Raw genomic sequence first — 21945 nt, forward strand, 5'->3', positions numbered from 1 at the left:
TTTCCAATTGTTGTCCTAACAGGTACTTAACGTCTTTTGGGTGTTTCAATTTGGATTTCCAGGCAAATAACAAATTATACTAAAAATAGGGTGATGGTATTTCAAAAACTATAGAAGCTGTGAGCGAAAAAGATCATTGAAATTTGCTATTGCTGTACAGCTATTTCACTTGGCACTTATTAGCCGTTGTAACGCTGAGAATCCAGATAACTTATCAGCATCCTCATAATAATTCACATACAAATATAAATAACTTATAATCTTAATGCGATAACTAAAGTGAAATGCTTGCTAGACTTTCAGTCAATGCATTTCATGCATTTTACACACAAGTTTGATAAAGTAGAAGATGGCAAAAGTTAGTGTGGATATTCCAGATATTGAGGTGAGAGATCTCATGATGTTGTGATACAAATTTCCACTGGACTTTTCAGCATTAAATACAGTACCTATCTGTCTTTAATCTGTGTCAAAATTATGTTATTGTATGTTAACAGTGGTAAAGATGAAACTAAACAGCTCACAAGACGAAAGAGAATTTAATTTTCAAAACTTTTATGTGTAGTCATCCCTCAATGGTGTTATGAGGGGCCGAAGTTGGGCGGCAAACTGTCCTGATCGACGGGTTTTCTTGGGGGTAGCGGGCGGTGCTTAAAAATTTCGATCAGGGCGCCTAACGTGTGAAGGCCGGTCTGTATCAACCCCATTTTTAAATTAATTGCGGAAGAATCATTGAAATATGTTTTGCTTGACTTTGGCGTGTGTAATCGTAGATTATGCTATTAAAGTCGACAAGTCAAGTGTCCCGATTATCATTTTTATTCCTTGGTTACTTCAACATGCAAATTTTAGAGCATAAAAAAGCTAATAAAATTTTACATAATCGAAATTAGGCCGAATCGAGAGATTTCTTAGAATGATCATGATCCCCCAAAATTTCCGGTTATGCAATTTACCTATTTTTGCACTCCTCGTACTTTCATTTCCAACCGCTTTGGTGACGGCAATATGTATTTTATATGCAGCATTTTGCATTTGGTGATAGCAAATGTATTTATATGTAGCATTTTGTATGGAAATTTGTATCGTCCATAAGTTTAGGAAGAAATATTGGAAAAGGATTAATATAATACTTGATACATCCTTACTTTAGTAATTCTCACATGTGTTTATTTCAGTCTGTAACCGACTGATTCGTCCTTGGTAGTTACCTCGAGATCATTTTGCAACATTTTTAAATTCTCGTTGGCAAATATTCTGCGCTTTAAAAAATTTCATTTTGTAGAATCTTTTGGAGTTAAACCCTAAAGTTCGACGTCATTCTACTTTGCGATCTACAGCTACTACCAAAGAAGGAAAGCAGCACTGGAAACGGAGCACAGGGAAGCAATGCAAAGTAAGCTTTGTAATGGAAATAGTAATGTAGGTAATTTTACGAAAATTCTTTATCGCTTTTAGACTAAAGGAAAGTGAATTTACGTTACCGACATATTGGTAAAAAACGAAAATTGACAATTATTTTAACATTAAATATCTCGTGCACTGTTTAGATTATAAAAAAGCCTAAAACGTTTCTTGGTACACACTTTTGCCGAGAAAACGATAGAATGAAAAAAGCTGTTTCCTTCGTTTTCTAGAAGTAACTCAAAGACTGCTTGAATTTAACTTTAAGACCGAATTAAAACCAAGTGCGGAGCTGTCCGCAGTAGGATACATATTGAACCCTTCTACCTTTTTTACTTCTTTTCCTTTCATGGTTCTAACTATTTTTGATAAATTCATTGGATATATAATTCTTTAGACATGCACAAGTTTGGAAAACAACTTTTCCGACATAAAACCTACGACATTATCAGAAAGAGGGGCACTAAAAGAAGCAGCACGGTGTCTTAAATGCGCGGATGCTCCATGTCAAAAATCTTGTCCTACGCAAATAGATATAAAAGTAAGTGCAATACCTATTAAAAATTCTTATCTATAGACGACATCAATTGCTAAAAATTTTTCTTAAATGATTTAATTTTTATTTTGTTATTTTTTATTATACAAGGTGTCCGTTTCCGAATTCAACCATGGGGATCTCCGTAATTATAAATCATAGGAAGTTAAATTGGGACAAATTTGAGCGATCTGGAGTTCAACAATAGGCCTTCCGAAATTGGAAAAGAACTGAAATTTTCGAAAAACCTTTTTTTATGTTTCTCATCGTATTTGGCGAGATGATTCAAAATGATTGGTACTTCATCATCACAATTATCCCTTTTCTACAACGTGGCGATGCTATATTTGAAATTCAACGTTTCGATTTTTGGCAAACGTTCGGCACTGGTACTTGACTTCCAAATACAGCCCTATGCGTCTTGCTAAATGCCCAAAACGTCCCTTTTTTATTTCTTCCCTTAAAATTATAATAATCCTCCTTCTCCGCTTATAAATATCAGTGTGTATCGATTTATAAATAATATTTATTTTAATAGTTCTTCATAAATTATAATCTAACGAGGAAAGATTTGGCGACCTTGCTGGCCAACGTATGTCTCCATTGTTCAATATGGAATATAACTGGTGATTATTTTTCTTCAAGACTTTGCACTGCCTGATGGAATAAGATGACCAAGGAGACATTTTTCCACAATTTCAGTTTTTTCGAATACCTCACAGACTCATTGGAATTATTTAAGTTTTAACTGGCTCATTCTAGAATTCCAAATTTTGCAACTTTGCCCCAACCTAGCCGCCCTCGTATATTTTGTGATTGCCAAGATTCTCATGGCTGAGTTCCAGAAACGACACCCTGTATTTATACATTTACTTACAAAGGCGTTCATTACTTCTATTGCCAATGGAAATCCATATGGAGCAGCGAAACGGATACTAAGTGATAATCCTTTGGGACTGTCTTGCGGAATGGTCTGTCCAACTAGTGATCTTTGCGTTGGGGGATGCAACTTAGCTGCCACAGAAGAAGGTTCTATAAATATTGGAGGCTTGCAACATTTTGCAGTTGAAGTATGTTGAACTTGTGTTTGAGAATTAAATCCATCTTCATACACGTAATATCAGAGAGGTGTTGGTCATGTGATGGCTCTTTGTAAATCTCAGATTTAGATATTTTGACTTTTTCTTCTCCGAAAGTAGTCTAAGAAATAAATAGTGAAAATATAATGTTTTACTAGGTATTTAGTAAAATGGGCGTACCCCAGATTAGAAATAAGAATATTTCGTTATCCAAAAGATTGGATGCCAAAATTGCCATAATCGGTGGAGGACCAGCGTCCCTTTCCTGTTCCACATTTTTGGCCAGATTAGGATATTTGAATATTATTATATACGAGAAGCAGAAATGGCTCGGAGGGTTAAGGTAAGGTTAAACTATTATTTTATGGTGAATAATTTCATCCCCAGTAATTTCACTTTAAATTCTTTCTTATATTAAATATTAATAGTATTATTACGTTATACACAGTATCTCAAAAATATGGAAACTTCAATTATCTCAATAACCATTGCGACTCTTTGACATATTGTCTAAGAGATATGTTGAGTATATGCGAGGTTGTAATGAAATCTGTTTAGGAGATTTTCTGATCTGAGATGGTTTATTGTCTAAAAAAAATACTCGCAGCGTTTATGTGATATAAATACAGTACGAGTCTCTATTTTGGAATAAATTCATTAAATCAAAAACAGTTTTTTTTTCGGAACTATGCTCGGACACGTCAATTAGTATTTTAAATTGAGCTCTTTTTATGTAGTAAGAAAATTTTATACAGGGTGGTCCAAATTTGAGTTATGACGTCAACGACTATTTTTTTAAATGGCAATCCTATTTTTTCCATAACTATTCTTAACTGGTATGTCAACTTACACATGCGTGCACAATTCCAAATTTTTATTCCTTATCGTTTAAAAGATTTTTAACAAACATCGATTAATTCGAAAAATGGAAAAATCAGATTCAACTCAATAATCTTCCTACAATAAATGCTTAAAATGTTCTGCATTTTCCAACTGAAAATACGATAAACGGAACTGAAGCTCGTTTTGAACATTTCTATTTACTTCGGCGGAATTTAGTTTATATTCCTGTCTTATTCATCCTTGCAATTCCTCAATGGTTTTCGGTTTGGTCTTAAAAACTTTGCTTTTCAAGTACCTCCACAAGAATTGATTCATAGGTGTTAGATCGGGAGAGCTGGATGGCCAATTCAAATTTAAAATTCATGCCTGGAAATACATTATCCAGATACTCACGGACAGGTGTTGCAAAGTGAGGGGACACACCGTCTTGTTGCAACCAGATGTTTCTATTCAGGATCAGGAAATAGAGTAACTAAATTCGAAACTAGTTTTTCCTGCAAGAATTTTAAATATCCCGTTCCACTGAGATTTACTTGAGAGAAAATTGGTCCTATTACTCGATCGCCAACAATCCCTCCTCAAATGTCGAGTTGTTCTAGATGTTGAGTGTAGCTTTCACTCATCCAGTGTGGGTTGTTGTCTGCCCAATAACGACACTTTTGACTATTTTACCTCACCATTTAATATAAACCTCGATTCATCAGAAAATAGAACGTTTTCTATGTTCCGAACATTACTGTCTAGTAGACCCATCATTTGATCCCAAAACTGGAGTCTTCTATCTGAATTATCTTTGGTGCGTTCCTGAAGGATTGTCGTTTTATAAGAATGATATTTTTGGGTATTGAGAATTCTTGTCCTGAAAACTGGCTAATTTCGAGTTTCCTAGCTATCTGCCTAGTGCAGACATGAGGATTTTCTTGAATAAAGAAAAGTACATTAATTTTGACCACTTGAAAAAAAACTGACTTTGATTTACCGAATTTATTCCAAATCAGAGTCTCGCACTGTATATACATATATTGTATATTTATATATTTTTTCTATATTTTTGAGACATCATGCGAATATATACATAACTGTTTCTATTTAAATTAACTTGGTGCAGCACCTCCGAGATTCCCCAATATCGATTACCACAACTAGCGGTCGACTTTGAAGCTAAACTGGTCAAAGATTTAGGTGTCACCATCGAGTTTCAAAGGAGCCTTTCAGTTAGTGACCTCACTGTAGCAAGTCTAGTAAAAGAGTTCGATGCTGTATTTATAGCAATTGGATTACCAAATCCCAAAGTAAGATCATCGCATGTCGCAAGGCATAACTCAAATTCAAAGCGTTTCAAGTGAAGATGTTTAATGTTCACAGCGGACTTGTGCTTTGATTATTTGAAACACATCACTTGACTCACTAAAATCCCATTTTTGCGCAATCATAGTTCATAATCGATGTGAATTTTAAACTTCAGACCTGACAAATATTCTGTTGTTTATTTATCGTAATCTTTAGTTTAACCGCAGGCTGAGTTAAACTTATGCTGTGCAACCGGGTCTAGAATATTAATACCACTTTTGCAGATTGATAAAATATTTGTGGGTTTAACCGAATCAAATGGATTTTACACTTCAAAAAGCTTCCTTCCGCCGGTGGCTTCATGTTCAAAAATTGGTTGCAGCCCAGTTGCTTCTTATTCCCTGATACCACTTCATGGAATAGTATTAGTGCTGGGTGCGGGAGACACTGCTTTTGATTGCGCCACCACAGCACTTAGATGTGGGGCCAAGAAGGTCTTTGTGATATATCGGAAGTAAGTCCAGACACTTTTTTTGTGTTTTTGCGATTTATTTAATGTATATATGACATCGCTTAATAGTGCACTTAAGGATAGTAAAAGAGGGTTCGATCACAGAAAAACTAACACCATGTACACAGCAACAATGCTTTGATAAAGCTAATTATGCAAATTCTGAGTGCGGAATTGTATTCGAGAATGACACTAAATATCTCAAAAACTGTAGAAGCTATGCGAATTTTTAAAATTTGTATTTAGACACCGTGAGTCTCGTTAACAGAATGTTTGTTTTAGTTCAATTAATCCTTGATTTACCTGCGATTTTTAATTGAACTTATTCCAAACACTCGGGCAATATTTTTCTATTACACATAATGCATGAACTTAATTTTGCCGGTAATTGTTCAGAGGTTTCCAAAATATTCGTGCCGTTCCGGAAGAAGTTTCTTTAGCTTTGGAAGAACACTGCGAGTTCATGGGGTTCTTGTCGCCTTACAAAGTTAATCTGAAAGAGGACAGAATATCATCTGTTATATTCTGTCGGACTGAAGAAGGGTCGGATGGGAAATGGATTACTGATAATGACCAGCTACTAACGTTAAAAGCCGACTTCGTCATATCCGCTTTTGGTTCTGGATTAACGGATGATGACAGTAAGTATTGGTGTATGTTGCTAGGGTTTATAGAATCTCATAGATTTTCAACTGGATTCCCTGAATCCAGGATTTCGAGGCCAGATGTAAATGTTCTGGAAAATGTAAAATTTTCCTGTTTGGGAAACTAGCAAAAGACATAGGTTATCCATATTCACATTGGTATAAATTAATTATTCCTTTTCTTTGAAGATACTTTGCTCTTTATATCATTTATACGAATAAACTTGTCTTGGATTTTGGAGTGTCTCTTTAATAATTATGTATATGTGTATATATAATTATATGTTATTGACGTGATGTGCGCTTCTCTTACGAGTCACAATATAGGCGATTCCCTGTTAACATAGTCTTTCCCTAATTGATTTACCACCAGGTAGTGGTTTCCATAAACTACCAACGACCATTATTAGTCCACCAGTTGGCACATTATATATGCATTAAAGGTACATATGTAAATATGATCTGCGCTTCTTTATGCCCTCAATGATTACACCAAGCATGAAAAACTTCATATTATACTAAATCTGTATTTCGTTTAGTTATAGAATCCCTGCATCCTCTAGTATTGAATGAAGGAAATTTGCCCATTATTAATACTAACACCATGCAGAGTTCCCATGAAAAAGTATGGGTAGGGGGCGATATAGGCGGTATAGCAGAAACCACCGTAGAGTCGGTGAATGATGGTAAAACCGCCGCGTGGTATATTCACTGCGCTTTGCAGGTAAACACCTCTTCGTTTTCCACATTTTTACAGCAAATCTTACACGTTAATGTAAGAAAGGAGTTACGCTCCTTGTTACAATCGCCTCAATTCCATGACGTTTGAAAATTGTACTTTAGCGGTGAACCTGGGAAGGGATAAGAAGTGAGAAGGACCTCAGTCAGGGCCTCCCCTTAGAGATTATTTGGATTTAAAATTAGGACCTCTCCTTTAACAATATTATCTTTCCTGGCATTATCAACGTTAGCATCCATTACACAAACATATTTAAAAAGATTGATTTTGTCCCTAAAGGATAATCAAACACAAGAAAATGACGAAATGAAACGAAAAGTTGAACCTCGAAAAGTACATGCATGTACTGAAAGAATCCCAAGTTCACGAAGAATGTTTGAACCCCCCTTGAACATATAGTTTAGTAACAATTTTGAGGGGGGCACTTTTACATCGAATTCAGGGTGGAGAGGTCTGATATGCAAATTTTTTCCCTTACGGCGAATGAGCCATTTTGTTGGAACGCTCTAGAGAACTTTGAACAAAGAGCCCCAGGGTGCAGACCTATAGTTTAGTAAATTTTTAGTTATATATGAATAACTTTATTTTAAAATTAAATTTAATATTAAAAATTTCAGATTCGCAACACGAATTTTGAAAGCGAAAAGCAGAATGCAAAAACAAATGTTTGTCGATTTTATTTCGCGATTCAAACGGTCGAAATTTTCACAATTTCGAAAAATTCCGTGAGTGCAAAATGTTAAAAGTTTTCAGCACCACGAAATAATGAAAACGAATATGCAAAATTTTTAAAGACTGGCTCCATTGAGAAACTTATTTTGCAACTTTCCAAAATAACCGAAATTGCATAATTTCTTAGATAACAAGGCGAGCCCCGAATTTGGACCACTTTTTACAGGGTCTTGCAAATTGAACTATCGACTTGGGGTTCTCGGTAACCATAAGAGATAGAGAGTTGAATAAACGGGGGCGAAGTTAGGTTTTTCAATGGTAGTTAAGGTCAAGTTTAAATGTATTATAATAAATTTAACTATAATGTAATGAAACCTGAATTTTAATCGAATTTGTGATAGGCTTTGCTGAAGCTTATATATTTATTTTATGGGTGATTCAATAGGATCTTCCACCTGATTCCACCCCAGAGTTGCCGCTTTTCCATACTCCTATTGATGAAGTGGATCTATCTGTAGAAATTTGTGGAATCAAATTCGAAAACCCATTTGGTCTGGCTTCGGCGCCCCCTGTTACAACTCCTGCTATGATTCGAAGAGCTTTTTTGCAAGGATGGGGCTTTGTTGTTACTAAAACTTTCTCTTTGGATAAGGTCTGTACTCAAAAACATCAGTTTTATGAATAACAACAACAAAATTCTATGTGAAATCAAATGGGAACGGTTTTTTTCCAGGACGAAGTAACCAACGTTTCACCAAGAATAATACGAGGAACGACTTCGGGACATAATTTTGGTCCAAATCAGAGTTCTTTCTTGAACATCGAAGTCATATCAGAAAAGCACTGTGCATATTGGCTTAAAGGCATTGCGGAATTAAAGAAGGACTTTCCAAGCAAAGTATATTATGAACATTTTTGCTACAACGATACATAATGGAAACGTTTTTCTGAAGGTTATTATAGCCTCGATCATGTGTTCCTACAACGAAGCGGATTGGAGAGAATTAGCCCAGAAAGCACAAGGATGTGGAGCAGACATGTTGGAATTAAATTTGAGTTGTCCACACGGTATGGGAGAGTCTGGGATGGGTCTTGCCTGTGGTCAGGTAAGCGAACTGAAGGACAGTTTACGATACATGACAAACTCATGGATAAAGTAAGGAATCTATACCATGTCTGTGTCAAGAATCGGACTAGACCCAAAATGACCCAGTTCGATTCTTACTGTGGAGAGGAGATAATACCCTGGGAATTACGTTCTCATGGTTCAGCCATACGCAATGCCAAACATCACACCTCATTATGACATTATACATCTTGGATAATTTCATTCTGCTACGCATATTGTTCCCACCCTAGTAAATTTAGGTTGCTAATTTACGGATACCCCACGTTTTCTTTAGGATCCAGTTCTGGTTCGCAACATAAGCCAATGGGTTCGAAACAGTATAGAAATACCATTCTTTATTAAACTCACTCCCAATATTACCGACATTGTTGTGATAGCCAAAGCAGCCCATGAGGGTGGGGCCTGGGGAGTATCGGCCATTAATACCGTCTCAGGGTTAATGGGTCTTAGCGCAAAGGGGAAACCATGGCCTCGTATTGGTACTTCCCATCGTACAACGTTTGGGGGAGTTTCAGGTCTGGCAAAGTAACTTTAAATAATGATTTATTTTGCAAGTATAGGGAGTCTCATGTATTTTTGCACTGGAACTCCTGAACCTCATTGGATTTTCTGCTTTATGGTGGAATTTTTATAAAAAGTAAAATATCCGACTATATTTTCAAAAAACTAGGTAGCATTTGAATTGTTTATTATATATATTCAATTGATAAACACAATTTTCATGCAGATTTGAAAATTTCTAGGACTTTTTTGTTTTTGAAAATTTTGATATGTGATATTTAGTTTTTAAGCTTAGAGCCTCTATACAAAGTAGTTTGTCTATTTCTGGCACTAACAGAGATTCTGCTTAAATTGCTGTTTCTTAAATAGTTTTGCAGTAATAGTTCAGTGGCTTCCTTTCATCAGCATTTTAATATTTTTTCTTTACAGATGTCAGTAAAGTTAAAAAATCGAGGAAAAATAAACATAATTTTTAAAAATTTATGATGAGAAACTGATTTTGGTAAAAAAAGTTTTTTTTTTGCGTTTGAAACTAATATGTTCAAAGAAAATTCAAAATTAATTTAATTGTTTTTTTGATAAGATATTTCGATATCCTGGAAAAATGCTATAAGACACGCATTTCACTTTCCATAAATATCTCACTCAAAGCAGGAAAATTTAGTGGTTCGCTTACATGCAGCACCCTTTTCGTAGTACTGTTTCATTAAATATTTTCAGGGAATGCCACAAGACCTATGGGCCTACGTGCAGTTGCAGCAATTGCAGAAGCTCTTCCAGGATTTCCAATATTCGGTATTGGGGGTATAGATTCCGCCCATTCTGCATTTGAATTCTTACAAGTAGGAGCACGTGCTGTGCAAGTAAGTAAGAGGAAATGGACTACAGTAAAAATTCTAATATACAATTGAGATTAAACACATGGCCGGTATTAAAAATAAAATTATCGATCATTGAAACAAGAATTACAGAACTAGAATATGTGTGTATTTGTTCTATGATTTGCTCAGTAATCCAATATCTTGCGCGACACTGAGTTTTAAACCAAAATTTGGTGCTTTCTAATAATTTGATAAAAAAAAAGGAATTTCTATCAGCCATTAATTTAATTATTTTTTCGGATATCTCTTAGATTTGCAGTGCCGTCCAAAACCAAGATTTCACCCTAATTGACGATTATATTACGGGATTGAAAGCCTTACTGTACTTAGATTCACGCCTTCCAGAGTGGGATGGTCAGAGTCCTCCTACAATCAAGCACCAAAAAGGGAAACCCGTGTATCCTCTTTATGATGTAGAAGGAAACGTATGTTTTTTTTTTTAATACATCTTTTAACTATTAAATGGTTTTTCGGAAAAAAGTATTGGAAAATGTGCTATAGAAGATGATTTAAATGAATTATTGTCATTATCTTTCGATAGAAACTTCCACATTACGGTTCCTTTAAACAAAAGCGAGAAGAGATTTTGGCGGATTTATACAGAAAAGGGAAATTGCCACATTTGAACGACACACCTCTTCATCACAACGGAGCACCTTTAGGTTATTCTAATGAGGAACATAAAGCGCCAAATAGAACACCAAGAATCGAAGATATCATCGGTCGTGCTCTTCAGTATATTGGACCTTATAAAAAATTGGATAATAAGCAACAAGTTGTTGCTTTAATCGATGACGTAAGTTATAATAAAAAGGAAATTGTTATTTTTAAGTTTATCAGACATTTTTGGGTACAAATTTGACGAAATTTGCTTCGTTATTTAGATCAAAAACTCTTACATTATCATCAAATTTCATCATGAAATTCAATTTTTTTAAGGATTTATGCATTAATTGTGGCAAATGCTACATGACTTGCAACGACTCTGGCTATCAAGCTATCCACTTTGATGCGAACACGCACATTGCACGTGTTACTGATGATTGTACTGGTTGCACCCTATGTATGTCCGTGTGTCCCATAATTGATTGCATAACGTAAGTAAAGCTTATTAGTATATTGAGGAATTCTACAGCGCCTCTCAACATTATAGAATGTAAAGGAAGTACATTTGTTTTTCAAAAAGTGCCAAATATTAATTATATAGCACAATAAGGGTAGATAAGACGTCCAGAAGCGATAAGTAAAATCCATCTAAGTTGGACGGTTTACTTTTTCTACGACCAACAGTTTGCGAAAATTGACCAGGGATCGAATTCTTAAATTTGCGATTGCTAGACCGCGCTCATCTCCTTAATGATACATCTCGTAGATTATCGCCTAAATGCTACATGAATACTCTATATGTTGCAATAATAAAGGAAAAATATAGATAGTACAAGAACATATATATATTTTTTTAATATTGACGGCTCGTTTACTAAATCTTCGGTTATTATTTTCAAGTTACAACGACAAGAAAGTTTATAGATAATGCTTTAAAACAGGTAGACCGATCAATGAAAATGCGAGCTGTCATTGGTCGGTTTCGTGTCGCACTGATATTATGAGTTGTGATTTGTCGACCTCCTATATCACTGGTTGACTTGAATCGATGAATCACATGCGGAGTTGAAATCCGTTTCCGTTCACCTAATTACTATTACCCTCTATACATATATCTGTTGTACCATACATTATATATATGATACAACATGCTGATATAAAATAATCTAAAAAATATATATTTGCTCAGAATGCGGCAAGCGGCTGATAATTTTTGTAATTCCCCCAAAAAATCTAAATGTGCGGTCATGTTTTACGATTCGATAAGTTCAGGCATTGTTGTATTTTTTCAATAGCTTTTAAGTAGTATAATTAGTCCTAAATTTCTGTTTTAGAATGGTTCCAAAGACAATTCCCCACCATATCAAACGAGGAGATGAACGATTGATAATTGGAGTATCTCCATTGGTACACTAACGTATAAACTTTAGTAAATGTTAGTTAATCTAAATAAATGAATAATAATGTTAATTAAAAAAAAGTGTATAAATTAAATACAGTGAACAACACTGCGTTCAATGTATTAATATGTAAAAAGTCTTGGCTGACCAGGACTGTAAATGTTGTTTTCCCTGTGTACATGGCAGGACAGGGGATGGTGCCAAAATAGTAACGTTCAATATCATTCGGATAATGCATCAAATATTCAGAAACTTTCTTTGAATACGACAACTCTGTACATTGGATATAAACCGATTAAAGACTCCAATTTAAACACTCAAATGAAGCTATTAAATCAATTCTTAAAGTTTCTAAAAAAAACCGTTCATTTCAAACAAAACCTTATATGAACAATTATGGAAGTAACCTTGAATATATTGTCAAAAATATTGTAATCATTAGAAGCGGAATTATTTAATATTCTTGTACAAAAAACACTAACTTTCATTCTGAATTAATAACGATAATAATACCAACTTCTGGTCACGTAATTACTAAAGATAATAAAACTATAAAAAACACATCTAATTATAATTCTAATCCTATTAACAGCGAACTAAACCTACATTTTCCTAATTTCCAAGAAGAATGTGAATCCTTTAAATAAATAATATTAAAAAACGATTACAGGAGGTTTTTCCTTGTAAAACATTCCTAAAGATTTATCATGGGTTCTGCCTTGGCTGAACCGTTCCTTTTAATGCATTTTATGGTACTTAATGTGACTGTAAGAACTCATAAGAAAATCAAAGTTTCTGCAATGATTATGTGTCTTTTGTTTACATTTTGGCCGAATAGTCTTCTTTAGTATGACCCAATTCGAGTTTCGGGGAATTTTTTTAGTTTCACTTTATTTTTACATAAATACACCAATGAAGATCGCAGCTGCAATTTCTTCATGTTATTGATGTGCCTCAGCTACATAATGGATTTTGAAAATCTGATCAAATCCAAAAGAAGAATTGGCTGTCGGTGAGACAGGGCTTAATGAGAACTCAAACAAGAAATTTTCCATCTCTTCCGGATCATAGAGGTTTCTTTGTTACCAGGTGTTTCAGTATAAGTCTTTTTTACAAGCTATATTTTTTCAATTCAGAATTAATGCGAATTGCCGATTATAGCATTGTCTTAATGGACAAATATTCGCCCTACTTCCAACCTATCTACACTACTTTTCTCATCTCTTTCCTTATTCTCATTGTTCCTGTATGTATTTCCTGGTTTATGCACTTTTTTATTTCAGCTGGCATGTCCAGCTACAGGTGTTGATGCCGAGTCAGTTTGTTAGAGGTGAAGAATAAGTAGATATAAATTGCTTAACCATAAGTGGTGAAGCAATCGATTCCACAATTGATCAAATGTTGTGGTAAAATGGTCACGAGAGGGGAGAACAATGGGATGGATGTATGTACCTTTAATGAACTAGAGGAAAATGCACGAAAAAGTTTATTATTTGGAAAAAGATAAGGTGTCAAAGTTTATGATACATTTGGCTACAATTTGAGGTGTACCTGTATTTTTGTAGCAAAGTGAGTTCGATAGAAGCGTTGAATGTTTTTTTTTTATTTAATGCTCAAACAGACAGCGATTTCTCGTAATGTTGCCGATTCTCTGGTATGTACCGATCTGCAATAGAGCGACTCTTTTTGACAAAACCCCGAACACTTCTCGACTATTAAGTTTAATGATACAAAAAAATCTGAAGCTGAAACCTGATCGAACTTTAATGTATGTTTTAATATGTGCCCACCCCTGCCTTATAGATAAGTGCAGTCCTACGAAATAGGATGCAACAAAAATCAACGAAAACATCATAAAAAAGCGCCCATTCTATGCTTAATTTAAAGTCTTTAACCATTCAACTGGGAGCACTAAACAAATGTTCAAATATATTCGAAGAAAATAAACGATTGATATCAATAAATAGAAAACATGATAACTTAGAGTTACTACTTCAAACAAAACACTAGATTAATACGCACAAATATAACTTTGAATGTTTAGAAAAAAAATTAATTACCAGTGAAACTATTTTTATATTTTATTCAGTCAAATATTTTATTGTATTATTTTATTTTAATAATAATAATAATAATAAAACTGATTTTTGGTTATGTAAATAACAAACTCAATAAAGCCTTTAACAAAACGTCTAACTACATTTATTATAATCACAATAATAGTGAATTTGATCCATATTTTATTAATTTTCGAAACAGAACCTATTGAATAAATTATGTTAAATTTCGATTATAATATATTTCTTTGGGCGAAATCAAACTTTCGTAAACATTTGTCATGGGTTCTGTCTTGACTACAATTGCTGATGACGAACCGATGTTTTTAATGCATTTTTTGATATATAACTTCACAGCAAGAATTCATAAGAAAATTAAAGTTTTTGCAATGGTTTTCACTATTCTCCTCACATTTTTCCAAATAGTGTCTTTCTTCACTATGCCCAAGTTAGAGGGTGCCCGAATTCTTACAGCCTCAGTTTACTTCTACGTAAGTATACCAATGAAGATCGCCACTACAATCTTTGACATCAGTTCTTCATTTCATTGATGTGCCTCACCTTCATAGTAGATGTTGAAAATCTGACCAAATTGAAAAGAAGAAATTACTGGCAGTTAGACAGGGCCGGACTAGAACTTAAACAAGACATTTTCAAATCCATCCGGACTATAGAGGTTTATGTGATGATAACTGTCTCAATTACAGTCTTAGTTTTCGTGCCCTATTTTTTGACTCCAAAGAACATGCGAAGGGCCGATTACAGCATTATTTTAACAAGTCGATATGTGCCCTACTTGGAACCTATTTACTTGATTTGCCTTATGTCTTTCAATGTTTTCATTATTCCTATATGCGTTTCCTGGATTTTGCACTTTGTGTATTTCAACTGGCATATGCAGCTGCAGGTGGTTATGGTGACGAGGTTTGTTAAAGGTAATGAATAAGTAGCATTAGGAATACTCAGTTTTTCGGAATTTGTTTTATATAGAGTTAGAGGAAAATGTTACTGAAGACGTTACTATGACTGACTGTAGTATCCTCCTGAACGAATATTACCAGCGCTGCATATGGAGGGACTTGATTTTCATAGTTCAGAGACATACTGAAGTTTTGAGGTAGGTAGCCCTTAGAATTCACAAAAGGAATGCTGATATATTTTTTAGATATCATCACGAATTGATGATAGATTTGAGAGTTAGCATGAGTTCTTTACTACTAGGAATTTCTGGTGCTTTTTTATGCCTCTCTGGAATATGGATGACCGTAAGAAAGTTTTTCTAAAAAACATACAAAAATAATTATTGTGTATTAATTAGATCATAGAGCACCAAGGACGAGCAGGAATAATGATACTAATTTTTATGATGTTTCTGGATATTCTGGCCTTTTCTGCTCAAAGTTACGAGGACCGGGTATATTTGAATTCCAGATATGGTGATATATCTAATCTAATGCTTCTAGTTTTTTGCAATAAATGATTTAGCTTTGAAGGCTCCATGGTACAACTGGGACGTAAAGAACCGGAAAGCCTATTTACTTTTGGTTCAACAATCTGCTCAATTGGTACCATATCAGTACTTCCACAGTCGAGTTAATAGAGAATATGAGTTGGAGGTAAATCACTGTTTAAAACGCGAAATTTTAGATTTTGACGAGAATTTTTTAGTTTCTGAAAGTTATATATTCGGTGACCAGTCTTCTTGTGAACTTCTATTTTTAGTCACTAAGTCCTTAAACAAGTTTTCAAAGATTCTCGTAGAAAAGTAACGAATAATTTCAGCACATAAAGAGACGAAAGAAATAAAACATATTTCATTTCAAACAAAGCCATACATTAAGGAGCACAACAATAATCTTTAATATATGTTAGCATTCTCACTTCAACATTGCAATATTTTCTTTAATTTTAATAGAAATTCTAACTCCTGGCTAGCTAATTACCTAAGACCATAAAATTATTATGCAAACATACAGTGTGACCCATTTGTTTTGGGGCCAGTCTGTAAAAAGTTTATTGATTGTGCGATTTAGCCCGATTTTTTTTTATTGCAGAGCTTGATAAACTGCACATTTTTAGCTAAAATTGCCTGGTTGATATAAAATTCAATGCCTACTGTGGCAGTTTCTAGGAGCAATATTTTAACAAATCATATTAGCGATTTTTCTTGAAAAAATCTGTGCACGCCACTGGATTGGCCACCCCTCAAAACGGACCTGTACAAAATTTTATCGAAATATTTTAAGTAATAACGATTTTGTAGAAGAATTAAAAATGCGCGCTAGGTGTTTACTTATTTTCAAAAATGTATAGTTTATAACCACTTAGTTATGGCCTTAGGCTTACACAGATCAAATAAAACAAAAAAAAATGAAAATTACGTCACAAAATGCAATTAAATTTAATTTATTCGAAATAAAATTAATCGAAAATATTATACAGGGTGTCCAAGCGAACATTGAATATAGGAGATTAACATGGGAAATTGGTTTTTATTTTTTTGCGCCTGTACGGATTATCCAATTGAAAAATTTTTATATGGAGGTCATAGTATGCAAGACCGGCTATCTTTCAGTATTTTTTTCAGTCTTCTAGTTACAGCCGTTTTGGCTCAAAACGCCTCCAAAATTCAAAAATTTCAATGTCCCGCGTAACCGTTCGGCGCCATGATTGGTCAGAATTAATGTCAAAACACAATGTCGCCAACAACGTAAGCGTAAACACCCCATTTCAAATTAATTTTCCCTTTTTGCTGATTTCTAACTTATTTAAGAATTAATTCAGGGAAAAATCAATGGAAAACCTGAGGATAATTATTATGTGGTCTGCTTTGATGTCCCTACGGTAAATACGCAAGTTTTGTTTTAAATTAAATTTAAAATTGCCCGCGAAGATTCTGTCTAGTAAGTGAGATAAAAGGTTAGGTTATGTCTTTGTGTTATCATTATGGGGTAATAAGAAACTTGCGTATTTACCGTAGGGACATCAAAGCAGACCACATAATAATTATCCTCAGGTTTTCCATTGATTTTTCCCTGAATTAATTCTTAAATAAGTTAGAAATCAGCAAAAAGGGAAAATTAATTTGAAATGGGGTGTTTACGCTTACGTTGTTGGCGACATTGTGTTTTGACATTAATTCTGACCAATCATGGCGCCGAACGGTTACGCGGGACATTGAAATTTTTGAATTTTGGAGGCGTTTTGAGCCAAAACGGCTGTAACTAGAAGACTGAAAAAAATACTGAAAGATAGCCGGTCTTGCATACTATGACCTCCATATAAAAATTTTTCAATTGGATAATCCGTACAGGCGCAAAAAAATAAAAACCAATTTCCCATGTTAATCTCCTATATTCAATGTTCGCTTGGACACCCTGTATAATATTTTCGATTAATTTTATTTCGAATAAATTAAATTTAATTGCATTTTGTGACGTAATTTTCATTTTTTTTTGTTTTATTTGATCTGTGTAAGCCTAAGGCCATAACTAAGTGGTTATAAACTATACATTTTTGAAAATAAGTAAACACCTAGCGCGCATTTTTAATTCTTCTACAAAATCGTTATTACTTAAAATATTTCGATAAAATTTTGTACAGGTCCGTTTTGAGGGGTGGCCAATCCAGTGGCGTGCACAGATTTTTTCTAAAAAAATCGCTAATATGATTTATTAAAATTTCGCTCCTAGAAACTGTCATAGTAGATCTTGAATTTTATATCAACCAGGCCATTTTTGCTGAAAATATGAAGTTTATCAAGCTCTATAATAAAAAAAAAACGGGCTAAATCGCACAGTCAATAAGCTTTTTACACTGACCCCAAAACAGATAGGTCACACTGTATATCTACCTTTATTGTAATCACAATAAAAGCGAGTATAATCTATATTTTACTCATTTCCAAGAAGAAAATTACTAAAATATATTTCATTTGGATTGTAAGAAGCATTTTCATGATCAAATAAAAACGCTCCTAAACATTTGCTATGGTTTCTGCCTTGACTTCAACTGATGGTAACAAACTGTTGGTTGGAATGCGTTTGCTGGTATTCAACGTGGTAGCAAGAATACATAACAAAATCAATGTTTTGACAATAGTTTTCCCCTTTTACGCTCACATTATTTCCAAATAGTCTTTTTCTTTAGTACAACCAAATTCGAGTTTGGCGGAGCCCTGGTAGCTTCAGTTCATTTCTACGAAAGTATATCAGTGAAGATCGTTGCTACAATTGTCACTTTAGTTCTTCATTGCATTGATATTCCTCACCTTTCTAATGAACATTGCAAATTTTACCAAATCCAAAAGAATAAATTACTGGGGGTTAGATAAGGCTGGACTAGAATCCAAACAAAGAATTTTCAGATTCCTCCGGTCTCTAGAGGTTTTCCTGCAAATGGGCATTTTAATTATAATTTTGTGTCACTCCCTAGGTTCCTCCAAAGAGTCGATTACAACGTTATTTTAATGGGTCAATATGTGCCCTACTTGGAACGTAATTGCATGATTTTTCTCATCTCTATCATTGTCCTTTTGGTTGATATGTGCATTTCCTGGTTGTTGCACTTCGTGTATTTCATCTAGCAGGTGCAGTTTCAGGCGCTTATGCTGACAAAGTTTGTAAGAGGTGAAGAGGAACTAGCAACAGAAATATTGAGTTTCTTAAAAATTTGTTTTACTACAAATTTAGGGGTAAATGTTGCTGAAGACTTTTATATGACTCACTGTTATGTGGTTCTGAATGGATATTGTCAGCCCTGCAAACATGGAGGGACATAAGTCAGAGATGTGCTGAACTTTTAAGGTAGTATGGTTTTAAAATTTTTTAAAAAGAAAAGGATAATATCTTTTTGCAGTAATCGACGTAATGAAAGATTAAAAAGTTAGCATCATTTCTCTATTTCTGGGGATTCTAGTTCTTGTTTACGGAATGTGGATGGCTGGATTCTGGAATGCGGATGGCTGTAAGTAACTTTTTCTTGGACACACATCAAAAATACCTATTGTGTATTAATTAGATCGTAGAGCATTAAATGTTATGCAGGAATGCCGATTTTTATGATATTTCTAGATATTCCGGTCTTTTTTAGTCAAGCTTATGAGGACGGGGTGTGTTTGAGAATCAGAATATTTTTACAATTTCTTGCAATATTTGATTTGGTTTTGGGATTTGCATGGTACAAATGGTACAAACTGGAGGCAAATCGTAGTTTTAAAACGAAAATTTAAGATTTTGGCGAGGATTTTTGAGATTCTGAAGATAAGTGATTGAATTTTTCGATAAGTGCATGTGTATTAACTTTATTGTTTCCTATATTTTTACGCCTATGCAGGTGAGATAAGTTTCATCTTACGGATGTCAATGTCACACTTCTAAAAAGATTTTGCCACTGACACGCGCCACTTTAACGTACGTGCAGAAACGCTTTTTAGCGCATGCGGTAAAATTGTATCTTCAGTCCATGACAAATTGTTAAAAATATTAATATTAATTGCAATTATAATATTGTCTTACAATTCTCTCTAAAACGTTACAATTTATTATTCTATATCGATAATAATCATAAAATTAGTATTTGTTTGCTGAAGCAACTAAAATCAAAAACAGAAAATTCAATTTGCATACTCATCTTCGACACAAAAATTAAATGAAAAAGTAAAAAAGTGTTTAACTTCGATGATAATATGTATGTTCTTAACATTATTTTGGTCAAACTAAAAAAAAACGTCTAGCTACATTTATTATAAATAAATTAATAGCGAATTTATCTATATTTTACTAATTTTCAAGACAGAAATTGATCTTTTGAGTAAATAATATTTAATTTCAATTACGAGACGTACTTGCTTGCCCGAACTAAAACTTTAATAAACATTTGTAATGGGTTCCGAATTGGATTCAGCTGTTGATAACGAACCGCTGCTTTTGATTCATTTTTTGATATTTAGTGTGATGTCAAGAATACATAAGAAAATTAAAATTGTTGCAACGATTGTTTCTCTTCTCCTCGTGTTTTTCCAAATAGTCTCTTTTTTCAGTATACCCAAATTAGAGTGTACTCGGGTCCTTGCAGCCTCAGCTTACTTTTACGTAAGTATACCGATGAACATCGCCCCTACAATGTTTGACATTAGTTCTCCACTTCGTTGATAAGCATCATCTTCATGGATATGGAAGATCTGATCAAATCCAAAAAAAGAAATTGCTGGCGATTAGACAGGGCTGGAGTAGAACGCAGAAAAGAAATTTTTAAATTAACTCGAACTTTAGAGATTTTTTGGTTAATAGCTCTTACAATTTTAATTTTGGTTTTCATCCCTTATTTTCTCAGCTCAAATTTCATTCGAAGTGCCGATTACAGCGTTATTTTAATCGGCAAATATGTGCCCCAAATAGAACATATTTACGTTATTTTTTTAACTATTTGTTTTTATTTTATTTTTTGTTTGTCTACTGTTGGGGCTCTGCACTTTTTGTATTTCAGCTGGCATGTACATCTGCAGGTATTTATGTTGATGGACTTTATTAAAGGTGATGTATAAGTTGTATTCAGAATACTTAGTTTCTTTAGCATTGGCCTTATCCAGATTTAAGCGAAAATTTTGCTGAAGATTTTGTTATGACTCACTGTGGTGTTACTCTTGACGAACATTATCAGCGCTGCATATGGAACGATTTAATCTTCATAATTCAGAGACATATTGAACTTTTGGGGTACTTAGTCCTAAAAATTAATTAAAAAAACGATAATAACATTTTTTAGTTATAATCGAGAAATGATGACAGCCTTGAGATTTAGTATCAGTTCCATGTTGCTAGCAATATCATGCACTTGTTTAACTTTATCTGGATTGTGGATGGCTGTAAGTATCTTTTTCTGGAACACTTTCAGATATCCCAATTGCATATTAATTAGATCATAGAGCACGAACCACAGGCAGCAGCATTGGCGCTAGACAGCTTAATTGTTTTGGAACTATACAGCTTAACTGCTCAAGCCCACCAGGACAAGGTATAAATATCCAAATCTAGAAATATAACTGATCTAAAATTTTTAAAGTTTCTGGCAATATATAATTTGGCTTTGGAGGCGTCATGGTATAAATGGGACATAAAGAACCGCAAAGCCTATTTGCTTTTCGTTCAACAATCTAGTCAATTGGTGCCATATCAGAGCTTCAATATTAGTGTTACTAAAAAATTTCAATTTAAGGTAAATATTAGTGTTAAACCAGAAATTAAAGGTTTTGACAAAGATTTTTCAGCTTCTGAAAATCATATATTTGACTGCGATTCTTTCTATCAACATTTTGCATTCATGGGAGGATTTGCTGAATATCCTTGAAACATTACAGTTATTCACCTAAGAAGAGCGCAAAGTGTTACTTTAAGTTTACTAAACAACAATTCAGTGCAGAAGAAACACTTTCGCACTGAACTTTATTCCAATTTCAATAAGTTGATTTAAATATTAGTGTGCGCTAATATATTTTATTGCCCAAACGTTTTGACACTGACATGTGCCATTTGGAGATGAGTGCGGAAAATTTTATCTCACACGATAAAACGCTATTTTTAACCTGTAAATGAGTGCAATAAGAAGATTTTACCACACGATTGTTAAAAAAAATAGTATTATTAATGATCAATGA

The 21945-nt window shown here is 33.9% G+C and overlaps 2 protein-coding genes across 2 annotated transcripts; both read left to right on the top strand.

Annotated features, from left to right (window-relative positions):
• The first annotated feature begins 256 nt into the window (after positions 1–256).
• On the top strand, positions 257–12352 carry su(r) (dihydropyrimidine dehydrogenase su(r)). The gene is made up of 18 exons (XM_066303128.1): positions 257–385; positions 1286–1396; positions 1802–1945; positions 2821–3009; positions 3177–3361; positions 4970–5153; positions 5436–5665; positions 6059–6303; positions 6846–7030; positions 8163–8369; positions 8451–8615; positions 8671–8823; positions 9121–9361; positions 10068–10210; positions 10480–10653; positions 10770–11024; positions 11168–11325; positions 12169–12352. The coding sequence occupies exons 1-18, from the start codon at positions 350–352 to the stop codon at positions 12248–12250; spliced, it is 3087 nt and encodes a 1028-aa protein (XP_066159225.1). The 5' UTR covers positions 257–349; the 3' UTR covers positions 12251–12352.
• A 6528-nt stretch (positions 12353–18880) lies between these two features.
• On the top strand, positions 18881–21667 carry LOC136350964 (uncharacterized). The gene is made up of 8 exons (XM_066303161.1): positions 18881–18919; positions 18983–19071; positions 20332–20824; positions 20881–21007; positions 21057–21156; positions 21210–21305; positions 21354–21506; positions 21559–21667. The coding sequence occupies exons 3-8, from the start codon at positions 20458–20460 to the stop codon at positions 21658–21660; spliced, it is 945 nt and encodes a 314-aa protein (XP_066159258.1). The 5' UTR covers positions 18881–18919; positions 18983–19071; positions 20332–20457; the 3' UTR covers positions 21661–21667.
• Positions 21668–21945: the final 278 nt, after the last annotated feature.

This window comes from Euwallacea fornicatus, chromosome 4, assembly GCF_040115645.1.
Source record: "Euwallacea fornicatus isolate EFF26 chromosome 4, ASM4011564v1, whole genome shotgun sequence".
NCBI lineage: Eukaryota > Metazoa > Arthropoda > Insecta > Coleoptera > Curculionidae > Euwallacea > Euwallacea fornicatus.

Bases quoted from the DNA above. Each gene is read 5' to 3' on its own strand.
- LOC136350964 (XM_066303161.1), top strand. From the start codon at position 20,458: ATGGATATGGAAGATCTGATCAAATCCAAAAAAAGAAATTGCTGGCGA. The intron at 20,825-20,880 runs GTGATGTATAAG...GGCCTTATCCAG, and splicing joins GTTGATGGACTTTATTAAAG to ATTTAAGCGAAAATTTTGCT. The intron at 21,507-21,558 runs GTAAATATTAGT...AAGATTTTTCAG, and splicing joins CTAAAAAATTTCAATTTAAG to CTTCTGAAAATCATATATTT.